This window comes from Hyaena hyaena, unplaced genomic scaffold, assembly GCF_003009895.1.
Source record: "Hyaena hyaena isolate Hyena2069 unplaced genomic scaffold, ASM300989v1 scaffold_201, whole genome shotgun sequence".
NCBI classification, from domain to species: Eukaryota; Metazoa; Chordata; class Mammalia; order Carnivora; family Hyaenidae; genus Hyaena; species Hyaena hyaena.
Genome location: NW_024080833.1, coordinates 2401895 through 2426752, shown reverse-complemented (window position 1 = coordinate 2426752; position 24858 = coordinate 2401895). Strand labels below are relative to the sequence as shown.

Here is a 24858-nt window from a genome sequence, read left to right as displayed (position 1 = left end):
TTCCTGAAATTCCATATAGTTCTTTTTACTTTAGAATAATACTACTAATTATTTATAATTTATTGCAATAATTTATTAAATGATAATTTATTTATATGGTTTAGTTTATAATTTAATATAATTTATTAAATAATAATTTGTTTACTAATTATTTACAATTATAAAAGATTATCTCACTTCAATCTCAGCTAAATGCATGAACCCCAGATATTTAAGCTGGGAAGGGAGCAAAGGATCTATCATACAAATGAGAGTATGAGCATGAACCCTTATGGTTGGACTTTCTTATTTTGCCTGGAACAATCTCTGAATTTAGGAAGCCCATGGGGTGATGTGCTGTGTGTCCCCTCAGTCTTTTTCCTCTAACCACTGGAGTTCACTCATCTGGCTCATATTAGTCTTTCTGTGTTTGTAGTGCAGGAAAATGTCAAGGAGAAGTGAGTGAAGCACAGGGCAGAAGTGTGATGTCCAGGGTGGAGAATGATAAATCGCATGGGAAGCTGCTGTGGGCTGGTGTGAGGAGGAGCTGGAGGGGCTGTCTTAGCCTCTCTCTGATAGCAGGACACACAGGGGTCCAGACAGTGGGAGTGAAGGCAAGATGGGTGATGAATGGGATGCCTCATACTTCCTCTCAGCCCCTCTGCTGGTGTACACAGATTCCTAATCGGTTGCAACTCTGTCGTTTCAGCCATTAATGGGATGATCTACAGCTTACCTGGCCTGAGAATGTACGAGCAAGAGTGGGTGAGGCTGCACCTGCTGAACATGGGCAGCTCTCGAGACATTCATGTGGTTCACTTTCACGGCCAGACCTTGCTGGAAAACGGCACTCAACAGCACCAGCTAGGGGTCTGGCCCCTTCTGCCTGGTAAAGATCTGCACAATGAAAATGGGTCCCTGATGGAAAAAATGACTAGAGAAGGCAGTCTTAGCAACACAACTGTCCCTCATTCCGTCCCGTGCTTCCTAAGGGTCAAGGGTGGGCTCTGGCTCAGATCCTGGGTACAGCCATTTCCCCAGACTGTAGACAGAGTCTGAAAAAGTCAGCCAGTGTAGGCACTGCATGCAGCTCCACACAGGCTCAGCTCGGTTCTACAGAGATGCTACGTCTAATGCAGGTTTTTCCAAACCGCTCCATGTCACGTAGGCCAGGTCTTAAGCAGATTACAAAATGAGTCCCACAGAGCTCAGGCTGCTTTAGCAGCTTTCTGTTGGGAAGGAGATTAAAAACATACTAGGGTTTTGGGATTCTTGAATCCGTGAATTCCGTTCTGCACACTCTGACCCTGATACCTTTGGGCAAGTGACTACAGGAATCTTAATCTTAAACTGACTCACGAGGTTGTTGGAGCAGTGGGAGGCAGTGTTTTTAAAGATTATAAAAGCAAAAAAATAAGAGGGGTATTTAGAACTTCTCATGTACAAAATAATGAAAAGGTTTAAATAAACCAACCATCACAAAGGACTTTTATGTGCCAGTGAGTTGTTTATAGGCATATCTGTGCAGTGTAGGGGTGTGAGTAGGGGTGTGTAAATGTAACAAGCATAGTGAAACTCTAGGAAGCTGGTTAAAACGTAAATGCTAAGGCAGAGATTTTGCTTTTGGAGACTTTGATCTTGGGCAGGGGCCCCAGGACTCTGCATTTTTAACAAGCAGCCTTGCTTCCACAAATGCTCTGAGAAGGTAGGGAAGGCAGTCAGTCCCTGGCCAGAACTTTGGTTGGGAAGTTGCTCTGTGGGTCAAACTCAGGTAGGCACAGAAGTCCAAACAGGACTGGTTTGGTTAAAGGCGGGGGGCGGGGGGGGGGTGCGGAGACAGTGTTCTTGGTCGATTTATTCAAACCAGTGGCTCATTAATAGAGCTATAAAGACCCACTTTTTAAAATCAGGGAGATAAATGATTAGGTCAGGGTTACTTCTTTTTACAAAATGTAAATGACCAGATTGGTCATCCTTCCCTTGAGCCTTAGAAGCTGGAATTGGCTGGCCCATCCAAATCTTCAAATCTAATATCTCCACTGGAGAGTGGAAGACTGGAATCATTCTTGTGTGTTAGAGGAAGGCCACCAGCTATTAATTTTTACCCATCATCTGGAAAATAGTCATGAATTACAGTCAATGGAATTTAAGTGTAAACTGACAGCGGGCAGTATTAAAATAACAGAGTGGGTAATCAGAGGGTTCAAAAATGTCCTTCAGTGATTTTGAGTATATGTATGTGCATCTCTGTGCAACTATGTAAACCTAATAGAAAATTTGAAAACATGGGAGAAAGATGTTTTTTAAATTTTTTTAATAGTTTATTTATTTTTGAGACAGAGAGAGAGTGTGTGAGCGGGGGAGGGTCAGAGAGAGAGGGAGACACAGAATCTGAAACAGGCTCCAGGCTCCGAGCTGTCAGCACAGAGCCCGACGCAGGGCTCAAACCCACGAACCGTGAGATCATGACCTGAGCCGAAGTCGGACGCTTAACCGACTGAGCCACCCAGGTGCCCCTATTTTTACTTTTCATATATAAAAAAGAAAAACTAATGAAATGAAGGGAAAAAGGGAAACACATAACAATATTCTTGAGACCCAATAATGAGTCATTCAAGACCGCCTTAATACTTAGGACTGTGAAGCTGTGTTGTATATAGGTTAGTTTGTGACACTGAATGTAGATCAGTGAAAGTTTCTTTCTAGTAAGAGATGCTGGAGATTTTTTGAAGCCTGGGCCAATTAATTTTGAGTAATGTGTATGTGTGCTGTTTTGTTTTGTTTTTATGCTTGTTACAACTCTAGTCCTCCCGAAAGAGAAATGGATAATTTGTAAGTTCCTTTCTAAAGAATTTCTCAAGAATCTAAAGAAGTTTTGACAGCTGTCGACTAATATTAACTGTTAATCTTTGGGTATGTAATGTTGTCCTTCGCTTTCTATTTTAGGTTCATTTAAAACTCTTGAAATGAAGGCATCAAAATCTGGTTGGTGGCTCCTCGACACAGAGATTGGAGAAAACCAGAGAGCTGGGATGCAGACACCGTTTCTCATCATAGACAGAGGTACTCTCCGAGAGCCTGGGCGCGCCAGCAGGACAGTCCCTGCTAGAATATTATTAACTTTTAAATTCAAAATACTCAACTCTGGGACCTCTCTGAATGACAGAGGCATAATCTGTAACTGCTTTTATTTTGACCCATGGTCTGATTATACTGCAAGCATCAATCTTCTAGGAAACTTAAACCACACGTTTCAGCCCAAAGGCATTGCTTTCAATTGGGGAACCAATATAAAGCATCTTCATGACATGTGATTCATGGGAAAGTGGATGGAAGAATTTTTCCAGACTCCTAGAGTAGAGGAGGGAAAGATGCCAGGAGTGAAACGATGACTAGGAGAGTCTCTGAACTTGGCACTTCTGTATTTGAGAAACAGTTTCCATAGGTCCATCCATGCAGCCAGCCAGCCAGCCAACCAGCACTTTTTAAGTACCTGCTGAGTACCAAGCTCTGTGTCCACATCCAGATATCTCAGTGGCTGGTATTTCCTTTTTTGATGGGAATGTAAATAGCTCTGTAACTTTTGGGTCAACTTTTGGGAACATAGACTTATAAGGGGTAGTACTTAATGTTGTAAAATGGCTTTATTTTAAGATACAAGCAGATGGAAATCAGTTTAAAGCTAACTGCATTTCGGGACTTCAGTGGTTTTCCTCTGGGGTGTCACTATTTCTGTTAAAGCACCAGTCATGCTAGTACATTTATCTCTTATGATCAGACATATTTATGTCAGTGCCACACAAGGTAGGTGAAACTATTGAACCACTGGCCCGCCGGAGGTATAATCTCTAGCTGCAGAACTTTTACTTTGTTATATGTATTTTCTAAGCAAAAACTATTCATTGTTCTGTGTTTTTTGGTTTTTGTTTTTTTGGTAGAATGTAAGATGCCAATGGGACTAAGCACTGGTATCATAGCTGATTCACAGATCAAGGCTTCTGGGCATTGGGGTAAGTGGTAACATCATAGCCTTTGGAAGGCACCTCCTAGAACTATGCAGCACACAGCCTGAGATACCGTCCGTGACAGTCCTGTCTGTTGAATCATTGCTCATCTCCAGGCTTTTCTCTACCACAGGAAACCAGCTCCATCTTGAGCTGCTCACCTGGGAGGAGGAAGGAGCAAAGCACTTGTTGACACTCCTTCATCACTGCCTCCCTCCCTGGTGTATAATGTGCTTAAAGAGTCTCTCCCAGGGAAGACCAAGAGCTAGGGGGCCTCAGAGTCCCTACGCAGGCAGTCCAGCCTCTCAGCAGGGATTGGGTGAGGAGTGGATACCTTGCTCTCTTTTTCTCTTTTTATTTTGAGAGAGAGAGAGAGAAACAGAGAGAGAGAGAGAGAGAGAGAGAGAGAATCTTAAGCAGGTTCCATACCCGGTATGGAGCCCGATCCCCATGAACCATGAGATCATGACCTGAACCAAAATCAAGTGTCAGACACTTAAATGACTGAGCCACCCAGGCACCCTCTTTCTTTCTTTCGTTCTTTCGTTCGTTCTTTCAGTGCCTTACTCTTATGACCGTGTGCCCATTTCCAAAACTCTCCACATTCATCCTCATTCCACGCTTGATCACAAACCAGATATTCCAGCCAGATGCCCAAGGTATATTGACCACACGCTATACTGCCCATTAATAGGGCCTTTTGCTGTGCTAACCATTCATCTATTCATAAACTTTGCTGATCACCCACTCTGTGTCAGGATCTCCTTCTAATTGCCTCACTCTGCCTCAAAGCCCTTCCCAAGATGAAAAGGTCAGTTGCAAGGGATCATGAGGTTCCCATAATCCCTCGCATGCCCTCGCCTTAGGCAAGCCACACTCAGTAGCAACTACATCAACAAAGCTGAGAAAAGATAAACACAACCTGTGTGGAAGAAGGAGGGTGGGTGGTGGTGGACAGGGACCAAGCACAGACCAGAAGCCAAGATTTCGTCATCATGAACTGACTGAGTAACTGAGGCCTGTGACAACTGCCTGGTCTCCTAACTTCAGTAGAGGCTCCTGCAGAGATCTGGTTTTCTGCGGGGACTAAATTTACGTGGGAAATGTCTAGTTGTATGTTTTAAGTTTTTTTTTTTAAGTTCAGAATAAATTTTTTTCTTTTCTGAATTTAGGTTATTGGGAGCCCAAATTAGCAAGATTAAACAATGGTGGATCATATAATGCTTGGGTCACAGAAAAGCTTTCACAAGATCACCCTAAACCTTGGATCCAGGTATATCTTATTAACCTGATAGTATTTACTGTACTATAATAATAAAATGACAGTGATTTTGTAATTTCTCTATGTTGTTCTTGCAATGTTGTAGGCACCATTCTAAGTGCTTTACATATTCAAAATGAACCCTATAAAGTTAGTTCTAGTATTGTCTTAGATACCCTTTTTATAGATAAAAAAACTAAGGCACAGAGGGACTAACTGACTTCCAAAAATGACACACAGCGAGTAAGTGATCGAACTTGGATTCAAGTCCAGGTACTCTGTGCTCAAATATGTATTGTCTCTAGCCAGTTTATTAGTTTACTAAGATGCAGGCTTTTTAGTTCTAAAGAAAGCTGGTTACACAATGAGTTAAGGAAGGCAGTGTGTGAGTTGTCGACGAGGACAGATCTGCTTAATGGCTTTGCTCTATTGCAGGTGGACATGCAGAGGGAAGTCGTATTCACAGGGATCCAGACCCAAGGTGCCAAACACTATCTGAAGTCATACTACACCATAGAGTTCTACGTGTCCTATAGCTCTGACCAGACAAACTGGCAGATCTTCAAAGGGAACAGCACAAGGAACGTGATGGTCTGTGGACATTGTCTCTTTCTCAAGACTCACCCTAGGGTTACTAGGTTCCTATGCCTACGACTGTATTTTTAAACAAATACCTTTCTGGGTGGTAGAACTACAGATGGCTTTCTTAGGGCTTTATGAATGAAAGTGGCAAAATCATGGGTCTCTTATCACAAATTAAAGGGATAAGCCTGATTTATGAAACTTCAACTCCACCCCCACCCCCACCCCCCGCCACACACACACACAGAAATCACCAGGCTTCTCAGATTGGTAGATGGTATAAGGCATTTAATCTGGTTTTGTGTCTTTCTTTTAAATATTTTTTAAATGTTTATTCATTCTTGAGAGAGAGAAACAGAGCATGAGTGGGGTAGGAGCAGAGAGAGAGACACAGAATCAGAGGCAGGCTCCAGGCTCCTAGCTGTCAGCACAGAGCCCGACGCGGGGCTCGAACCCACGAACCGCGAGATCATGACCTAAGCGAAAGTCGGACGCTTAACCGACTAAGCCACCCAGGCGCCCCATAGATAGTGTTTTTCAAGAAGTTGATCCATTTCCTCTAGGTTGTTAAATTTATGTGTGTGGAGCTGTTTGTACTCTTAGTGCCCTTTTGATGTCTGCAGTGAAAGTGCCTGTTGAATCCAATGCTGGTAATTTGCACCTCTTCTCTTTTTGCTTTGTCAGTCTTGCTAGATGTTCGCCTTTTTAAAAATCTTTTCAAAGAACTGGTTCTGTTTCCTTGTGTTTATCTACTGTTTTTCCGTTTTTCAATCTTGCAGCTCTTATCTCCTGTTTTAACTGGCTCTTTCCAACTTCTTCCCAAGTCCAGGTTCTCCACTCAAGGGGAGCTCCTCTTGGCTGTTGGGTGGGGACGGGATAGTCCCCACTGATACTACAGTGGTGGGAGCCTTACTAGGAGCTGGTGGGGATGCAAGTCCTGGATTCCTACTTGGCCTTCTCTGACACAATCCCAGTGAGGGTGCCGGGTGCCTCATTACAATCTCATGAGCATGGAAGACTAGGCTCCCCACTTGACGTTTGATGCTGTGGGTGGAGGAGGAGCCATAGCGCCTTCTATAATGTTTAGCTGGATGTAGACTGATTATTGTCCGAAAATTTTCTGTCTTGCTGAGCTGCCCTTACCTGGGCCTGTAGCTAGAGAAGGCAGGTTTTCAGTGGGGTTTTCTTTTTTTTTCTTTTTGGCTATACCCATTGTGTTTCTTGGTTGCCAGCTTCTGTGCTTCCCAGTCTGGGGTATGTGAGGCAACAATGAAAGCCCAGGAACCCACCGCCATGTTGCTTCTCGGGTCCCAAGCACCCCAGCCCGTCTGCCACCTTCTCTCCACCTTTCCGAGGCTCCTTATATTTTAGTAGCACTCAACGGAAGAAACAAGGCAAAATACGTCTGCCTCATCTTCCTGAAGTGAAGTGATCTCCAATTATTTTTTTTAAACCAGGAGACTTAATTGAGGCCACATGAAAACTTAATATGACAATATTAAATTAATCCAGAATTTTATTATGAAATCCCTTTGTAGAGAATTGTTACATAACTAAGCCTTCCTCTTTTCATTCCTCCAGTGTTTTGATGGCAATTCAGATGCCACTACAATAAAAGAGAATCAGTTTGACCCGCCTATTGTGGCTAGATATATTAGGATCTCTCCAATCAGATCCTACAACAGACCCGCCCTGCGCTTGGAGCTACACGGCTGTGAGCTTAACGGTAAGGAGCTAAGATGCGTTGTTTTCTAACTGCCCCTCAGAGGAGCAAGAAGATGTGGAAGAATGGCTAGAACTTTTAGTTCTCTTCAATCACTTGGGTGCCTAGAAAACCCTTGGTGAAACGGGTTGTGCTCAGGCGAACTCTCCTTGTGATCTAGACCAAAACTGGTTCTACCAGCCACAGGCGGCCCGTCTCGGAACAGCGCCCAGATGGCATGGGCACCGCCCTGACCCTGCAAGGAAGGGCCCTCGCTTAGAATAAGCGCAGCAGCCTATTTCAGTAAGAACTAAGATTCAGACTAGGCCTGACTCTTCCATGGTCCTTCAGGCCCCGCCCAGAAGAACCTAACAACATCACTTGCATATATTAGATGTTCAATGAATGTTTTCAATGAATCTCAACTCCTTGTCAACTTCCTGAAACTTTGATTGAACGCTTCATTCCATTTGGCGCCCTATGTAGGTACTCAAGCTCTTTCTCTGTAAGCTGTTATTTTTCAAGGGCTGTAATATGACCTGTGATATAAATAAATCCAGGTAATCAAAAATGGCCGTAATAAAATTCTATACGGAACAAAGATGTTTAAGAGTCTTATCAACTATTCTCCTTTGCTGACTCTTAAAGCAGAGCTCTCCAAATTCTTTCACTTCAAAGTGTATGTAGTAAATAATATCTATCCCTCAATCTGTGGTAAAAGAAGGCAGCAATCAACCTAGGGCCTGGCTAACACTCAGCTCCATCTTAAGCTGCCCCAGGGCTCTCGGCGGGGGGTGGGGTGGGGGGTGAGATCGATACATAGCACACCTGAAACTTGCCATTTCTCCACCTGCGGGGGAGCTACACTACGTTCTCAGTCTCTCACAGCTCACAGTGGAGAAAGTAGCTGAACCTGGAATCCGTTTCCTATCAAAGCAGATAATGGTATCCATTATACTGTCGATACCATGAGGGATATGGATGTGGGCACTTTGTTGAAGCCTAGTTAGCAGTGGTATGTAACATCTCCCACATAAATGTTAATTCTGTATAGGCAGGAGCAGTCCTTGAAATCGCTCCGTAAGTCACTGTTTTTTCTTTCTCTATGATACACGATGTAAATGGTAGCATGTTCAGTTTATAGGGTCAAGCAACTCTAAAATGTGACATTTGACTCTGTTAATCTGTTCAAAACATCTATTTTCTATTCAAGAAGCATTACTTTTTAAAAATCTCTTCACTTTCGGGGCACCTGGGTGGCTCAGTCAGTTGGGCATCCGATTTAGGCTCAGGTCACTATCTCACAGTTAGTGGGTTTGAGCCCCATGTCAGGCTCTGTGCTGACAGCTCAGAGCCTGGAGCCTGCTTCAGATTCTGTGTCTCCCTCTCTCTCTGACCTTCCCCTCCTCATGCTCTATCTCTCTCTGTCTCTCAAAAATAAATATTTTTTTAAAAATGTTTTTAATCTCTTCACTTTCTTGGGGAGCCTGGGTAGCTCAGTCGGTTAAGCATCTGACTTCGGCTCAGGTCATGAAGTCACAGTTTGTGAGTTCAAGCCCTGCACAAACAGAGTTGGGCTCTGTGCTGACAGCTCAGAGCCTGGACCCTGCTTCGGATTCTGTGTCTCCCTCTCTCTCTGTCCCTTCCTCGCTCGCACCGTGTCTCTCTCTCTCTCAAAAATAAACATTTTTTGGGGCCGCCTGGGTGGCTCAGTCGGTTAAGTGTCCGACTTTGGGTAAGGTCATGATCTCACAGTCTGTGGGTTTGAGCCCCACGTCGGGCTCTGTGCTGACAGCTCTGAGCCTGGAGCCTGCCTCGAATTCTGGGTCTCCCTCTCTCTGCTCCTCCCCCGCTCACTCTCTGTCCCTCAAAATAAAGACATTAAAAAATAAATAAATAAACATTTTTTTAAAAATTAAAAAATAAAATTCTTCACTTTCTCGATATAATTATTAAGAGTAGATTCTTTTTTTTTTAACTTTTTTTCATGGAGAAAGATATCACTACAACAAGAACAAAGTGTCACAGATATGGTGATGATGAGTGGTTGGCTGGGCTCACTCACTAGTTGTACTTCTTAAATTCACCGCACAGCCTCGAAGCCTGACATTCAAGTTCACATCTTGACAAAATTCTATATGGTGCATAACATGAATCACTCTCAAAAGGTTAAAAATAAAATACTGAATGTGACTACCAAGGACCCACTGATCTTTTTCTTTGTAGCTTTTTTTTTAGAAAGAAAAATAGAATATATTCTTATATACTGAGATAGTTTAGAGGTATTTTCTACTTCAAAGAAAAGACCAAAATTTCCATGACTCTCTGAAGGAGGAAAATGAGTTTAAATATTTAGAACACAGTATTTGGTGTCAGACTTCCTGGGCTCCGGTTTAGTTTCTGATTCTTCTAGTAGTCTTACTCCAGGCAAGTTATTCTTTCTTGCTCTGCTTTTGTTCTCTCATTTGTAAAATAGATGTAGTGAAGAGTATCAGATAATACCTGGAGAGCCTAAAAATAGGATTTGCCACGTGGTCAATAAATGTTCATTGTTGGCAATGGTTGTTTTGTTGTTACTTAGTGTTAATACTGTCTCCTCTGCAGTGCAAAACACCGTGTAGGGAATCCTGGTGGTGCATAATTAATGCTTTTCTCTTTACAGGATGCTCCACACCGCTGGGTATGGAAAGTGGAAGGATAGAAAACAAGCAAATCACAGCTTCTTCGTTTAAAAAATCTTGGTGGGGAGATTACTGGGAACCCTTCCGTGCCCGTCTCAATGCCCAGGGCCGTGTGAATGCCTGGCAAGCCAAGGTAAAATATGCCTATGAAGGGAGATCTCTCAGCCTTCCAGAAGAAAACAACAGGCCCTCACTACAGGGAACATGGGCATCTTGGGAAGCAAGAATATGATCTCCTATTTCTGCAGATTATGATCCAAGGTCTGAGAATCTAGGATGTCTGTTGATAGCTTTAGCTCTGACTTTGGCTCAGAGAGAAGTTATCATCTCCTTGGTTTTTGGTCTAGTCTTGATTTAGACCAGAAGTGGGTGAATTTTTTCTGCAAAGGGTCAGATAATAAATATTTTAGACTTTGTGAATCATACATTCTTAGTCATAACTACTCAACTCTGCCACTGTAGCAAGAAAGCAGCTAAAAACAATAAATAAATGAACACAGCTGTGTTTCAATAAAACTTTATTTACAACAACTGGCAGGGAGCCAAATATGGCCCATGGACTGTAGTTTGCCAGCTCTGAATTAAGACAACTTAAATTAGTGATAAATGATTTAGATTTCCAACACCTTCTCTTTTTTTTTTTCACAATTTAGCAATATTTTTTCATTTTCTTCATAGTGCTATTTAAATGTTTTATGTTCCCATTTTTTAGAACTTTGTGACATTCTTTTAGACAATTGGAGGCATGGTAAAATGCTGCAAAACCAGGGTTATAAATCAATGGCCTAAGTTTAATAAGCATCTTTCAGAGAGTAATATTGCTCCTAATATTAGCCCACTGAGTAATTCCAGTGCCTTAGCTTTTCAGATAACTATTAGTATTGACTCATTTTTATTGCACTCTTCAACAGGCTTGAAAAATTACAGTGGCATCAGAAATCAGAATAAGTCTATCAGTCAACTTAACCCTTCCTTACTTTCTATCCTCCTATGTCCCTCCCTTAAGACACCTACATTCTAGTTCCCTGGACTCTGTAGAACTCCAGGTCGTTTCCCTAAATTAGGCTGTCAGAAATGGAAGGAGAGATATGGTGGGAGTGGAGAAGATAGAAGAGCTTGGACCCCGTACAGATAGTCTTGGGAACTGACACCTGTATCTTGGAGCTCATTTCTAGTCCATCACAGACCCACAGAATATAAGAACAGTGAGGGGGTTACAAAGCATATGGTTCAGACTTTTAAGTTTACACACAAAGAAGATTGCATTATTTTAGCTTAGTCTGGCGACAGAATCAGGAAGCCCATTCTCCCGAAAAACAGGAAGTGGATCTTCCAACCATTGGAAGCCACCCAAACACCTCATTATGCAATTTCACAGAGGGGGAAACTGATACCCGAAGAAGTTAAAATTTCAAAAGTAATAATGTATTATATTATACTAATATAATTATGTAAATAAAATAATAAGAAATGAAAGATTAAGTTGAGACAATGTCATCCAAGTTTTCATGGTATAACTGTGTCACCCTACCCTGTATTTTACAACTTTTTGACATATTTTGCTCTGTATATGATTTGCTCTTAGCCTTTATAATATAATGCTTCAAAGATGAAATGCTGGTTTTAATTTTTAATGCTGTCATTTTAAAATCTGGAATTCTAGGTCTGAACTGTTTCACTTAATCTTCTATTAGGATCAAATGTCTTTAAAAGGTCTTTTTAGGGGCGCCTGGGTGGCTTAGTCGGTTAAGTGTCCGACTTTCGCTTAGGTCATGATCTCGCGGTTTGTGGGTTCGGGCCCCGCGTCGGGCTCTGTGCTGACTGCCAGCTCAGAGCCTGGAGCCTGTTTCAGTCTGTGACTCCCTCTCTCTCTGACCCTCCCCTGCTCACGCTGTCTCTCTCTCTCTCTCTCCTAGAAATAAATAAAACATTTAAAAAAAATAAAAAAATAAAAGGTCTTTTTAGAGATGCTAAAAATCTAAGCCAGACCAATGCAAGTACACAGGCAGACTGAGGTGTCTCTACCTGTTTCATACCTACAAAAATGTTCATGCCTTCAAAAACCCTCTAGCTATCTATATTCTATATCACCAGTACAGCTTCAATTGGATACTATGCAGTGTACTATACAGGGATTCTTTCCCTGATAACCCATCAGCAATATCTTCATGGCATTTACACAAATTTGTTTCAGAGAATAATATTTACAGATAACTTAGCAATATGCTATTCTTTCTCAAGTAGGATTCATTTATGTATTCATTCAACCAATACTTGTTGGACACCAACAGTGTGCTATGCATTATGGTGAGTTCCTGGAAACAAAATAATACATGTTCCTCCAGACCTTCAAGAAGTAAAGGATACAAACAAGTAAAACATTATTGTACAATGTCTGAAATACTCCAGTAAAAGTTTATATACATCTGTGACAACAAACAAGAAGGAATAGGGAAATCCTCTAGGAGACAGGGGGTCTTAAGGGATGAGACAGAAAGGAAATCCTCTTGAGCTCTGTACATTTCTGAGTATCTTGGTCTAAAACAATCAAAGGTTTTAACATCTGCCTCATTCATGTGTCCTCCTCATTTTCACAGGCAAACAATAACAAGCAGTGGTTACAAATTGACCTGCTCAAAATCAAGAAAATAACTGCAATTGTAACCCAGGGCTGCAAGTCTCTGTCCTCGGAAATGTACGTCAAGAGCTACACCATCCACTACAGCGACCAGGGAGTGGATTGGAAACCTTACAGGCAGAAATCCTCCATGGCGGACGAGGTACAGGCTGGTTTCCCAGCAAAAACAAAGCAATTTGAAAGCTGCTCTGATGAGAAAAGTATCTCACATTTGCAAATATTTTTTGGCATTTGGCAAATAGGCACAGACAGGCATCTCCTCTCTAAGAATTCTGTGCAAAGAGAGACATCCCGTGTCTCCCCCTCTTTTTATGAGTACATTAATCCCATCGTTAAGGCCCCACCTTCATGATTTACTCTAATCCTAATTACCTCCCAAAGGCCCCGCCTCCTAATACTATCCCATTGGGTGTAAGGATGTCAATGTATGAATCTGAGCGGGATGCAAACATGCAGTCCATAAGAGGGGCCTAGAAACTCCCCACCGTGATATAACATCATGTTAGCATGATCAAATACCCATGCCCCAAAGCTTTCTGTATCACATTATTAAGCAGGAGACAATTGTTAGCCTCACTGAGGAGCAAACTAATTTCCTGCAAGATGAACTACATCATTATACTCCTGAATTCCCCGTCAGGTCGTGTTAAAATGCTGCTGGGGCAAAACTGAGGAGATGAGCCTAATATGTGAGGAATGGACATCAGGCTGGGGCCAGGTGGAGGGGCAGCGTAGGAAAAGGGGATGACCTTTACCGAACACTTGGTCTCAGCTCTCATCTCAGCAAATGAGTTTGAACCTCTCTCTTTTTAAACTCCTGGGTGTGTGTCTGGTTGGTTGGTTGGTTGGTTGGTTGGTTGATTTGATTTGTTTCATCTCTGTCACTGTACAGGATGCCTTTCTAGCTTGGTAAGCATCATTGTCATAAACAAATCATGATTTAGCTTCCCGTGTATCTTGGGGAACCTGCTAGGAATGCAAAAAGGAAAAAAAAAGGGCAAAAAACACAATTCAATTGAGGCTATAAGGCATTTGCCAAAAAGAATAAGTAAAACCACGTGGTTGCATTTTATTTTAAATGGCACTTGTCATATGTTTACATACCAAAAAGCCTTTATAACACCTTCTGTGAGGTAAACTTTTATTATCCCCATTTTGCCAATGAGGAAATGGAGAATCAGAGAATATAAGTAACCTGCCCAAAGTTGTCACACAGCTACAAAGGGATGGCGTCAGACGTCAGATTTCTTTATTTTTCCAGCTCAGATCATTGGTGAGGTAGAATCCCTAAAGAAGTCTTTTAGGCATGTGATTTCATAATTGACTGAAGATCATCTCTGATCATGTTGTCTGTGTTCTTTGATGCCCTCAGCTTGAACTGGAATTGTTTTTTAAAAAAATAATCTATGAGATTTTTATATCCATTATATCATCATCAAAGATCTTCTTGTATTTTGCTTTCAGATTTTCGAAGGAAATAATAATATCAAAGGACACGTGAAGAATTTTTTCAACCCACCAATTATCTCCAGGTTTATCCGCATCATTCCTAAAACGTGGAACCAAAGTATTGCACTGCGCTTGGAGCTCTTTGGCTGTGACATTTACTAGAGTTGAATATTCAAAGACATGGGAAGCGCTCTTAAAGATATGGAGCCATTTAGAGAGGGCAATGTATTTTATAGCTAGTTTAAATATTAATAGTTTGCATTGTTTCCCTTTTTTCTATTAGATAATAAAATTTTATATATGAAACTTTCATAATGTAACTCCGTGCTACAATTCGGTGAGATGATGGCTATTATTTATTCAGATGTGTGGGAAATATCAAGAACCAACAAGGAAATGGCTTATCTTTCACAATGATTAAAAATGCTATATCAAGTAATGTTTATGTAGTTAGCATGCTTCATTATAGTTCTGTTAAAACCTATACGCACTAGGGCACCTGGCAGCTCAGTCATTTAAGCGTCCAACTCTTGATTTTGGCTTAGGTCATGATCTTGCAGTTTGTGGGTTTGAGTCCTGCGTCAGGCTCGGTGCCTGCTTGGGGTTCTCTATTTCCCTCTCTTTCTGTCCCTTCACACTAGCACGTGTATCTCTAAAAAATAAATAAACAACTTAAAAAAAAAAAACCTATACACACTGGGGCACCTGGGTGGCTCAGGCAGTTAAGTGTCCGACTTCAGCTCAGGTCATGATCTCAAGGTCTGGGAGTTCAAGCCCCACAGCTGGCTCTGTGCTGACAGCTGAGAGCCTGGAGCCGCTTCGAATTCTGTGTCTCCCGCTCTCTCTGCCCCTCCCCCCCTTACACTCTGTCTCTCCCTCTCTCAATATAATAAACATTTAAAAAAAATTTTTAAAGACCTATACACACTAGTAAAAGAGATATTACTTTTTTAAGCCATTTATAGACCTGGCTAGGTTTCATGCCTATCTTAAAAACAACAACAACAACAACAACAAAAAAAACCCTTATGATTTAAATGTAAAGGAAACAAATAAAATTTTAAATGGTTCATTTTTTTTGACATGAAGAGAAAAATATCTTACCATATGAAATAATGAGTCCTTAAAATACCCTGTCTGACCTACGTGACAATGATTTTTCTGACTCTATGAGGTAAGATACAAGTACGGGCGTTTTTTGGGGCACCTGGGTGGCTTAGTCGATTGAGCGTCCGACTTTCGCTTAGGTCATGATCTCGCGGTTCGTGGGTTCGAGCCCCGCGTCGGGCTCTGTGCTGACTGCCAGCTCGGAGCCTGGAGCCTGTTTCAGTCTGTGACTCCCTCTCTCTCTGACCCTCCCCTGCTCACGCTGTCTCTCTTTCCCTCTCCTAGAAATAAATAAAGCATTAAAAAAAATTAAAAAAAAAAAACAAAAAAAAACAAGTACGCGCATTTTCAGTAGCCCCAACTTGTGGCTCTGGCCTGGACTCCCTTGGAGCTGATTGCACCTGTAGATGTCCAGAGTTAAGGGTCTTTAAACAGGAAACACAATCCAAATAACCGCGGAAGAAATGAACGTGTACCCTTGGCCTCATTCTGGCGAACACTACAATGGCATACTGTTTCAAAACTTGGGTTCACCTAAGGGAAAGCTAAAACCTGTAAAACAGCATCGGAACCATTGGCCCAAACGCAGCTGTTCCCGCTAACACTGGCGAGCAGTTGCTGCTCTCTTCCAGCGCTTTCCCTCCGCCCCCCCCCCCCCCCGCCCCTCCTTCCTCAACAACTTCCCCTTTCCACGCTCCCTTCCCTGGGAACTTGGCATCCCATGACCCGACAGACACTGTGAGACTGGGGAGCTCTCTGGTTCACTTTCAGTCACATGGGATAGACGGTCTCTGGTAAAACTATCCTTTTGTGGAACAAGCCACCCCAAATCTTAACGCTTAAAGCAGCGTGTTTATTCTCTCTCATGGTTCTGTGGGTTGACTGGGCTGGCTTGACTGCTGACTACGTGTGAGGGCCTCCAGTGAGGTCAAAGTCAGACACGGCTGTAGCAGCGTCATCAGAAGGCTCAACGGGACATGGAAACAGCTGGTCCTCTATTGCTCCCCAAGTGGTTTCAGGTCATTTCCTCATAACGCAGCATCCAAGTGGCCCATCCCTTCGCTGTCCCCAACAGAAGAGCTGAGCTTCCTGTAAGGTGGTTCAGGGTCCTCAAAGCAAGTGTTCATGGTTTAGGAAGCAGAAGCTGCCAGTCCTCTTAAAGGCTAGGCCCAGAACTGGCACGGCCTCACTCTGCGGTGTCCTATTGGTTAACACAAGTCACCGGTGCATCCCAAGAAGCAGAAGTGACTGGGAACATCTTTGTTACTACTGTCTCTCTATCAGAGTTACCTACTGCATCTGTGGGTGGGCTGAGTCCTGTGAATGCATAGGGGAGCTTCAAACATCCACAAAATATGGCTTTCTTTCCCCCCCCACCTTTATTGAAATATATTTGACAAATAAAATTATAATATGTGTAAGTGCACAACTTGATGATTTGACATATGTAAATGTTGTGGAAGGATTCCCATTGTCAAGTTAATTAACTTATCATCCCTTCACAGTTACTGGTTTGGTTTGTTTTGTTTTGTTTCGGTCAGAATGCTTAAGATCTCTAGCTTAGCAAACTTCAAATATAAAATACAATATTATCAGGGCGCCTGGGTGGCTCAGTCAGTTAAGCTTCCGACTTCAGCTCAGGTCATGATCTCACGGTTCGTGGGTTTGAGTCCCTTGTCAGGCTCTGTGCTGACAGCTCAAAGCCTGGAGCCTGCTTCATATTCTGTGTCTCCCTCTCTCTCTGACTCTCCCCTGCTCACGCTGTCTCTCTCTCTCTCTCTCAGAAATTATACTTATGTTGTAATGATTTACACATCATCATTACAATATTAGCATATCCTGAATTTAGCTCTATATTTACGTTTGACAGAGAGGTTTATACCTTCCTGTATTTTCATATTAGTAATTGGCATCTTTTCATTTCAGCTTGAGGAACTCCCCTTAACATTTCTTGTATGGCCGATCTAGTGATGATGAGCTCCTTGAGCTTCTGTTTGGGCAAATCTCTCTCTTTCAGTTCTGAAGGATATTTTGCTGGGTTGAGTGTTCTTGGCTGGCTGTTTCTTATTTATTGTTGCTGTTTTTGTTTAGCACTCTGAATATATCATCCCACTCTCCTCTGGCCTCCAAGGTTTCTGCTGAACAATACGATGATAGTTTTATGGGGGATTCTTTGTACATAACAAGTCACTTTTATGTTGCTGATTTTGAGATTCTCTCATTTTCTTTAACGTTTGACAATACAATTATGGCGTGTCTTGGCATGGGTATCTTTTGGATTCATCTTCTTTGGTAATATTTGAGCTTCCTTAATCTGGATATCTGTTTCTCTCCTCAGATTTGGGGTGTCTAGGCCATTGTTTCTTTGAATCAGTTTCCTGTCCCTTTTCTTCTCTTCTTATCAGATACCTATACTGCATATATCAGTCCACTTATGGTATCCTATATGTCCCTTAAGCTATCTTCATCCTGTTTTGCTCTCTGATTGGATGATTTTCACCACCTTGACTTGAGCTCACTGATTTTCCCTTCTACTTGATCAGGTCTCCCATTGAACCCCTCTATTGAAGTCTTTACTTAAGTTATTCTATTCTCTAGCTTTATGATTAGTGTTTGGAGCTTTTTAATATTTTCCATCTCTTTATTTAAATTCATACTTTGTTCCTGCATTGGTTTCCTGATTTTGGAGCATCCTTATGACCATTATCTCGAACTCTCTGTCAGGTAAATCACTTATATCTATTTCATTAAGGTTGGTCTCCAAAAAGTTATCTTCTTCTTTTGTTTGGAATACATTTCTCCATTTCTTCATTTTCCTTAGTTTTCTGTATTGTTTTCTGTGCATTAGATGAGATAGACACCCTTCCAGTCTTGACTACCTAGACCTGTGTAATTGATCAGCCTCTTCACTTAGCCTACCCTGAGATTATTGTTGCTTTATAATCTTTGTAATTGTCCATTCTGCTGCCTTTGTTCTTAAGGGGCCCAGTAGATTGGGGTGTATCCAGATCCATTATCATCCCAAAGATATGGGAAATGCCCTCATGCGTTTTCAGCTTCATGGACTATTAATTGTCTGCCCCATTATCCCACTCATTCAGGTTAATTGGAAGCCTGACCTCAGGCAGCAGCTGGGAAAGTCAGGATATTAGATGTATAGTCTAGTCCCTATCAGGAAGAAACTGGGAACTGGGTATTTTTGCTTACTCTGGGCTGAGCTAGAGAAAAGTTGCTAGAGGTTCTTGTGCATCCATAAACTCATCTCTTTGTTTGTATGGTCCTGGGGGACTTGTAAATGCTGAACACTGTCAGCCTCAGAGCTAGATCATTCAGGAGCTAGTCCTTCATGTGGCAGCTATAACATTTTGGGTGCTACATGAGTGGACGTACTCCCTCCAGGGAGAAGCTGGAGACTCAGTTTTCCTGGTAGAAAAGTTGAGGACAGATGGTAGGGGACATGCCACCAGCTCTTTCAGGCTCCTAAGAGGATCCCAGTCTGCTCCTAGATGCCGTCTAACTAGAAGCCAGAACCTCACGCAGCAGCCAGGAAACTATACAGTCAAATGTGTTCTAGGGAGAAACTAGGAGTTGAATGTTTTTTTCCTCTTCCTTCTGTACTGAGCAAGGGAAGGGAGAGCTGCAAAAAGTGTTTGTGTGCCCTTTTAAAAACTACTTTTTTTTGTTTAATATGGTCCTACAGGACTTCTCAATGCCAAGCCCTGGTGGCTATTAGAGTTAGTGACTTCAGAACCTGTCCCTTGGGTGGCAACTACAAAACTTGGAGCACTTTTATTTTTTAAATTTTTTTAATGTTTTATTTATTTCTAGGAGAGAGAGAGAGAGAGAGAGAGAGCGTGAGCAGGGGAGGGTCAGAGAGAGAGGGAGTCACAGACTGAAACAGGCTCCAGGCTCTGAGCTGGCAGTCAGCACAGAGCCCGACGCGGGGCTCGAACCCACGAACCGCGAGATCATGACCTAAGCGAAAGTCGGACACTCAACCGACTAAGCCACCCAGGCGCCCCCAAAACTTGGAGCACTTTATGTGTGGATGCCTTCCTTCCAGGAAGAAGCTGGCAACTTGTCTGTTGTTGTTGTTGCTGTTGAAATGAGCCAGAGGCAGAATGTGGAACAAGGACCCACCAGGTGTTTAGGGCTCCCAGGAGGGTCCCAGTCAGCATTCAGATGTAGAAATTGTGCATTCAAAGCCCTTCCAGGGAGAAACTGGGAAAAGGCCACCTTTGCCTGTTGCATGTGCATTGAGCCCTGGGGAACAGCTGTGGGGAGTGTTTAACAACTGCTTCTTTGTTTGGTACAGTCCTGTGGGACTTGGGAATGCCAAACCCTGTTGGCTCCCTGAGCTGAGAGATTTGGGGACCCATCCTTTGCAGAGTAGCCTTAAAAGTTGAGCACTCATTGTGTGGTCCAAACTCTTTACTCACAGGGAGAAGCTGAGAGTTGGGAGTTTCCTCCCAACTGTAAGGCGCTGTGCCAGGGGTGGGGTGTCTGGTGTGTTTCTCAGCATTTCCTACCCATTTTGATGTGGGTGTTTTCTCAGTAAGCTGATGTGAAGGAATTACTCGGTTGGTTTTTAGATTTCTCTCAGAGGGAATTGATCCATGTGTAGCTTTATATTTGGTAAATCCATGGCAGGAGGGAAACTCAGGAGCCTCCTATTTTGTCATCTTGGTTGATCTAAAACATTGGCTTTCTTTCTTAAAAATTTTTAACGTTTATTTATTTTTGAGAGAGAGACAGACAGAGAGTAAGCAGAGGAGGGGCAGAGAGAGAGGGAGACACAGAATCTGAAGCAGGCTCCAGGCTCTGAGACGTCAGCACAGAGCCCGATGTGGGGCTTGAACCAATGGACTACAAGATCACGACCTGAGCCGAAGTCAGATGCTCAACCAACAGAGCCACCCAGGCGCCCCTAAAATGTTGACTTTCTAATACTGTATTTTTATTATTTCTTTCCTTAAATGAGGCATGTCACTGTTCCACCAATATTTCTCTGATTTTCATTCTGTTAGGAGCAAAAGAGCCTAAATGTCCATCAACTGACAAATGGATCAAGAAGATGTGGTTTATCTATACAATGGAATACTACATGGCAATGAGAAAGAATGAAAGCTGGCCATGTGTAGCAATGTGGATGAAACTTGGGGGTATTATGTTAAGTGAAATAAGTCAGGCAGAGAAAGGCAGATACCATATGTTTTCACTTATGAGTGGAACAGGAGAATCTTAACAGAAGACCATGGGGGAGGGGAAGGGGAAAAAATAGTTGGGGAGAGGGAGGGAGGCAAACCATGCGAGACTCTTGAATACTGAGAACAAACTGAGGGCTGATGGGGGTAGGGGAGAGGGGAAGGGGATGATGGGCATGGAGGAGGGCACTTGTTGGGATGAGCATTGGGTGTTATATGGAAACCAACTTGATAATAAACACTAAAGAAAAAAAAGGAGCAAAAGAGAGTGTCTGAATATAAAAGAAAAATTCCTTTGGTCTGTCCAGGGCCGGCCTCAGGGGTGTGTGATCTGTTCAGTTTCAAAGAGCCCCCATGCTCAGAGGGGACCCATGCTTAGTTTAATGCTCTGTTGTCTTGCTCTTGAAATGCTTAATAATTTTTTAACAAGGAAGCTGACATTTTATTTTGCAATGCACTCCACAAATTATGTAGCTAATCATGGTCTGTCTACTAAGGAAGTGGGCAGAATCTCTCCTGACCTAGAATCTACCAAGATATAAGAGGGACAAGAAAATCACATGGAGTAGTAAGTAGGGGAAGAGATGAGGATGGAGCATGAGCTCCAACTTTGTCATCCTACATGTGAGAAGAATGTCTCCAAAAGTCAAACAACTTGCCTGAAACTATCGTTTGTTTGTGACAGACCTGAAACTAGACACCAGGTGATCAGACTCCTAGCCTCTTTTTCAGCCTGGTTTCTCTTCCAAAGAATGGAAAAATTGTAACATTTATAATTAATCCCTCCAGACAGGTAGACATAAATTATTAATTATTAATATATAAATATTAATTAATAATGCCTATTAATCTGAACAATACTTGTCTGGGGATCAGTGAGATGTTTGGGTTATATTTGATGCTGTATGGAAAAATTAAAACCCCTCTTTTTTTTGAAATATAAAGCGCTTTCTGTGTTTCTATTCCTCGCTTTGAAGTCATTTATATGATATTACAACATTTGTTGTATACTCCCCACTGACATGTCATTGTCCACGGTTTGTTGTATCATAATTGGTTTCTAGGCAAAGGAGTTATATGACTCACTATGGATCATGACTTGAAGAAACTAATAGATAAAATCCTAAATGTTACTAATAATTACAATTGAAAATTAGAAAAGAGGGTCTGTGAGTGTATCACAAATATGAAAAGGCCAGAGGAGAAACAGAATTACTACTTTAGGATTTTTTTTCAAGTTATTAAAAGAAATTACGAACTTCGTTGTTTGTAAGAATAACTTTGAATAATCATAGTTATTTGAATTCAGAGCCATTTTGGCAAACTCAGGGAAAACGCATTAACCAAATAGCTTGAATCCTCTAAAGAGCCATGAATGTTTTACTATTTACTTCTCCGACAGGCCAAGAAAGAGCAATTCATGGGTCAGTGGATTTGGGTGCTAAAACTGGCACATGCCCTAAGATAGTGGGCCTAACACACACTTAAAAATATCTGAGATTTCCATGCTACCATTTTTTTTCTGGGAATTTTTTTTCCCAATAGAAAGTGATGTTATGGAAAATTTGGAATGCCTAACTCTTCCAAGTTCTTACATTGTCAGAGACAAAAGACAAGGCAAGCAATAAGACACAGGCAGATAGGGGTGCCTGGGTGGCTTAGTCGGTTAAGCGTCCGACTTTCGCTTAGGTCATGATCTCGCGGTTGTGGGTTCGAGCCCCGCGTTGGGCTCTGTGCTGACTGCCAGCTCAGAGCCTGGAGCCTGTTTCAGTCTGTGACTCCCTCTCTCTCTGACCCTCCCCTGCTCATGCTGTCTCTCTCTCTCTCTCTCTCTCCTAGAAATAAATAAAACATTAAAAAAAAAAAAAGACACAGGCAGATAAAACTACTTTGTGTGAAGTGACATTTACATTGTCAATGCCCAGATAGTGAGAAGTTTTTCGTATTTAGGTACTGTGCTGGAAACTATAAGATTTGCTATCTCTTGGTTGTATGAAATGTCCTCACCAAAGATAGTTATGTATTTTGCATTTCGCATAGGAAAAGAAAAAAACAATATTAACATCCCTAGATGTACCACCATGTTAATTTGCTTTTTAAAAATATTTATTTAGGGGCGCCTGGGTGGCTTAGTCGGTTAAGCGTCCGACTTTCGCTTAGGTCATGATCTCGCGGTTGTGGGTTCGAGCCCCGCGTTGGGCTCTGTGCTGACTGCCAGCTCAGAGCCTGGAGCCTCTTTCGGTCTGTGACTCCCTCTCTCTCTGACCCTCCCCTGCTCACGCTGTCTCTCTCTCTCCTAGAAATAAATAAAACATATAAAAATTTAAAAAAAAATTTATTTAGCTCATCCTATTTATACAACAAAGTACTCTGATAGGCATTATAGGGAAGAGTATATTTTAAAAAATAAAAGATATTGCTCAGGCTCTTATCTAGTTTGATAGAGAAGGTAAACATAAGAAATAAATAAAACACCAAGGGAAAACGCTTTTGCACAGCAAAGGAAATGGGCAAGAAAACAAAAAGGCAACCTACTGAACAGAAGAAGATATTTGAAAATGATATATCCAATAAGGGGTTAACATCCAAAATATATAAATAACTTACGCAATTCAACAAAAAAATTCTGATTTAAATAATGGGCAAAATGGGGCTTCTGGGTGGCTCAGTCAGGTAAGCACTCGACTCTTGACCTCAGCTCATGTCTTGACCTCAAGGTCATAAGTTCAAGCCCCACACTGGGCCCTGTGCTGGGCAAGAAGCCTACTTTAAAAAAAAAAATGGGCAAAGGACCTGAGTAGACATTTTCACAAAGAAGACATCCAGATGGCCAACAGACACATGAAAAGATGCTCAACATCCCTCATCATCAGGGAAATGCAAATCAAAACCACAATGAGATACCACCTCACACCTATCAGAAGGTCTAGAATTTTAAAAGACAACAAATAACAAGTGTAGGCAAAGATGTGGAGAAAAGGGAACACTTGTAAATTGGTGCAGCCACTGTGGAAAACAGTATTTAGGTTCCTTAAAAAAATTAAAAATATAACTGCTAATATGATCCAGTAATGGAATTACTGGATATTTAGGCAAAGAAAATGAAAACACTAATTTGGAAAGATGTATGCACCCCTGTGTTTGTTGCAGTATCATTTACAATAGCCAAGATATGGAGGCAAACCAAGTGTCCCTAGACTGAGGAATGGATAAAGAAGATGTGGCATATATATACAATGGAGTATTACTTATCCTTAAAAAGAAATGAGATCTTGCCATTTATGACAACATGGATGGACCTAGAGGTATTACACTAAGTGAAATAAGTCAGATAGAGGAAGACAAATACCACATGATTTTACTTAGATTTGGAATCTAAAAAACAAAACAAACAAAGCAGAATTAGACCCATAAACACAAAGGTGGTTGCTGGAGGGGAGAGGGGTACAGGGGATGAGTAAACTGGACAAAGGCAAGTGAGAGATGCAGATTTCCAGTTATGGAATAAGTAAGTCACAGGAATGAAAGGTACAGCATAAGGAATATAGTCAATGGTATTGTTACAGATGGCAGCTATGCCTGTATTTGTGTGTCAACTGTACTTCCATAGAAGAAGAAGGAGGAGGAGGAGGAGCAGCAGCAGCAGCAGCAGATAGAGATTATGGGCAGATTACAGTCTGAGTACTAAAAAGTCAATGAACAGAGTACCTGTGTAAGATGGAGTCACATTATGAAACCTTTGGAGAAGGTCGTTTGTTTCAGATCTTGAAGATACTGGATGCTATCAGGGCAATCTATGCAGAGTGACAACTCAGTGGATTGGGATAATGAATAGGATGGTGATAACCAGATCAAAAATAGGTTACCTTTGGAGATGTGATGGAGGATGCTAACCTGGGGCAAGACTCTGGCTTGCTCAGAGGAACTGACCATTGCTGGTCAGAAGGCATAGCACTGGGGTAGGAAGCCAAGTGGACAAAAGGGTGTCATATGTGGGACACTGGCCAGCTGAGAGGTGAGACGATCACATGGGCATATTTGGATAATGAAAAGAGTTTTCAGTGCTTAGGTGATTGTTCTGCTTCCTTGTGTTTTACCACTCCCCCATACTTGAGCCATCGACAGTTCACCAGCACTTTCATGTTCTATCTTTAGGGGCAACTTCTCAATGTTTCAGATAATTTCAGACACCCACCTGCTTCTGGGGGTAGGACATTTGGTAATGGGTTTACCGTTCTATTTATCCCACTG

At 42.0% G+C, this 24858-nt stretch overlaps 1 protein-coding gene across 1 annotated transcript in view; it reads left to right on the top strand.

The window, feature by feature from the left end:
* The window catches only part of F5 (coagulation factor V), a 73653-nt gene extending 58918 nt beyond the window's left edge, over positions 1-14735 (top strand). Inside the window, exons 17-25 of the mRNA XM_039241891.1 lie at positions 689-868; positions 2926-3042; positions 3918-3989; positions 5156-5256; positions 5680-5835; positions 7408-7552; positions 10191-10342; positions 12807-12989; positions 14312-14735. Of these exons, the coding sequence (XP_039097822.1) occupies positions 689-868; positions 2926-3042; positions 3918-3989; positions 5156-5256; positions 5680-5835; positions 7408-7552; positions 10191-10342; positions 12807-12989; positions 14312-14458 (1253 nt within the window). The 3' untranslated portion in view covers positions 14459-14735. The remainder of the gene's footprint in view (positions 1-688; positions 869-2925; positions 3043-3917; positions 3990-5155; positions 5257-5679; positions 5836-7407; positions 7553-10190; positions 10343-12806; positions 12990-14311) is intronic.
* Positions 14736-24858: the final 10123 nt, after the last annotated feature.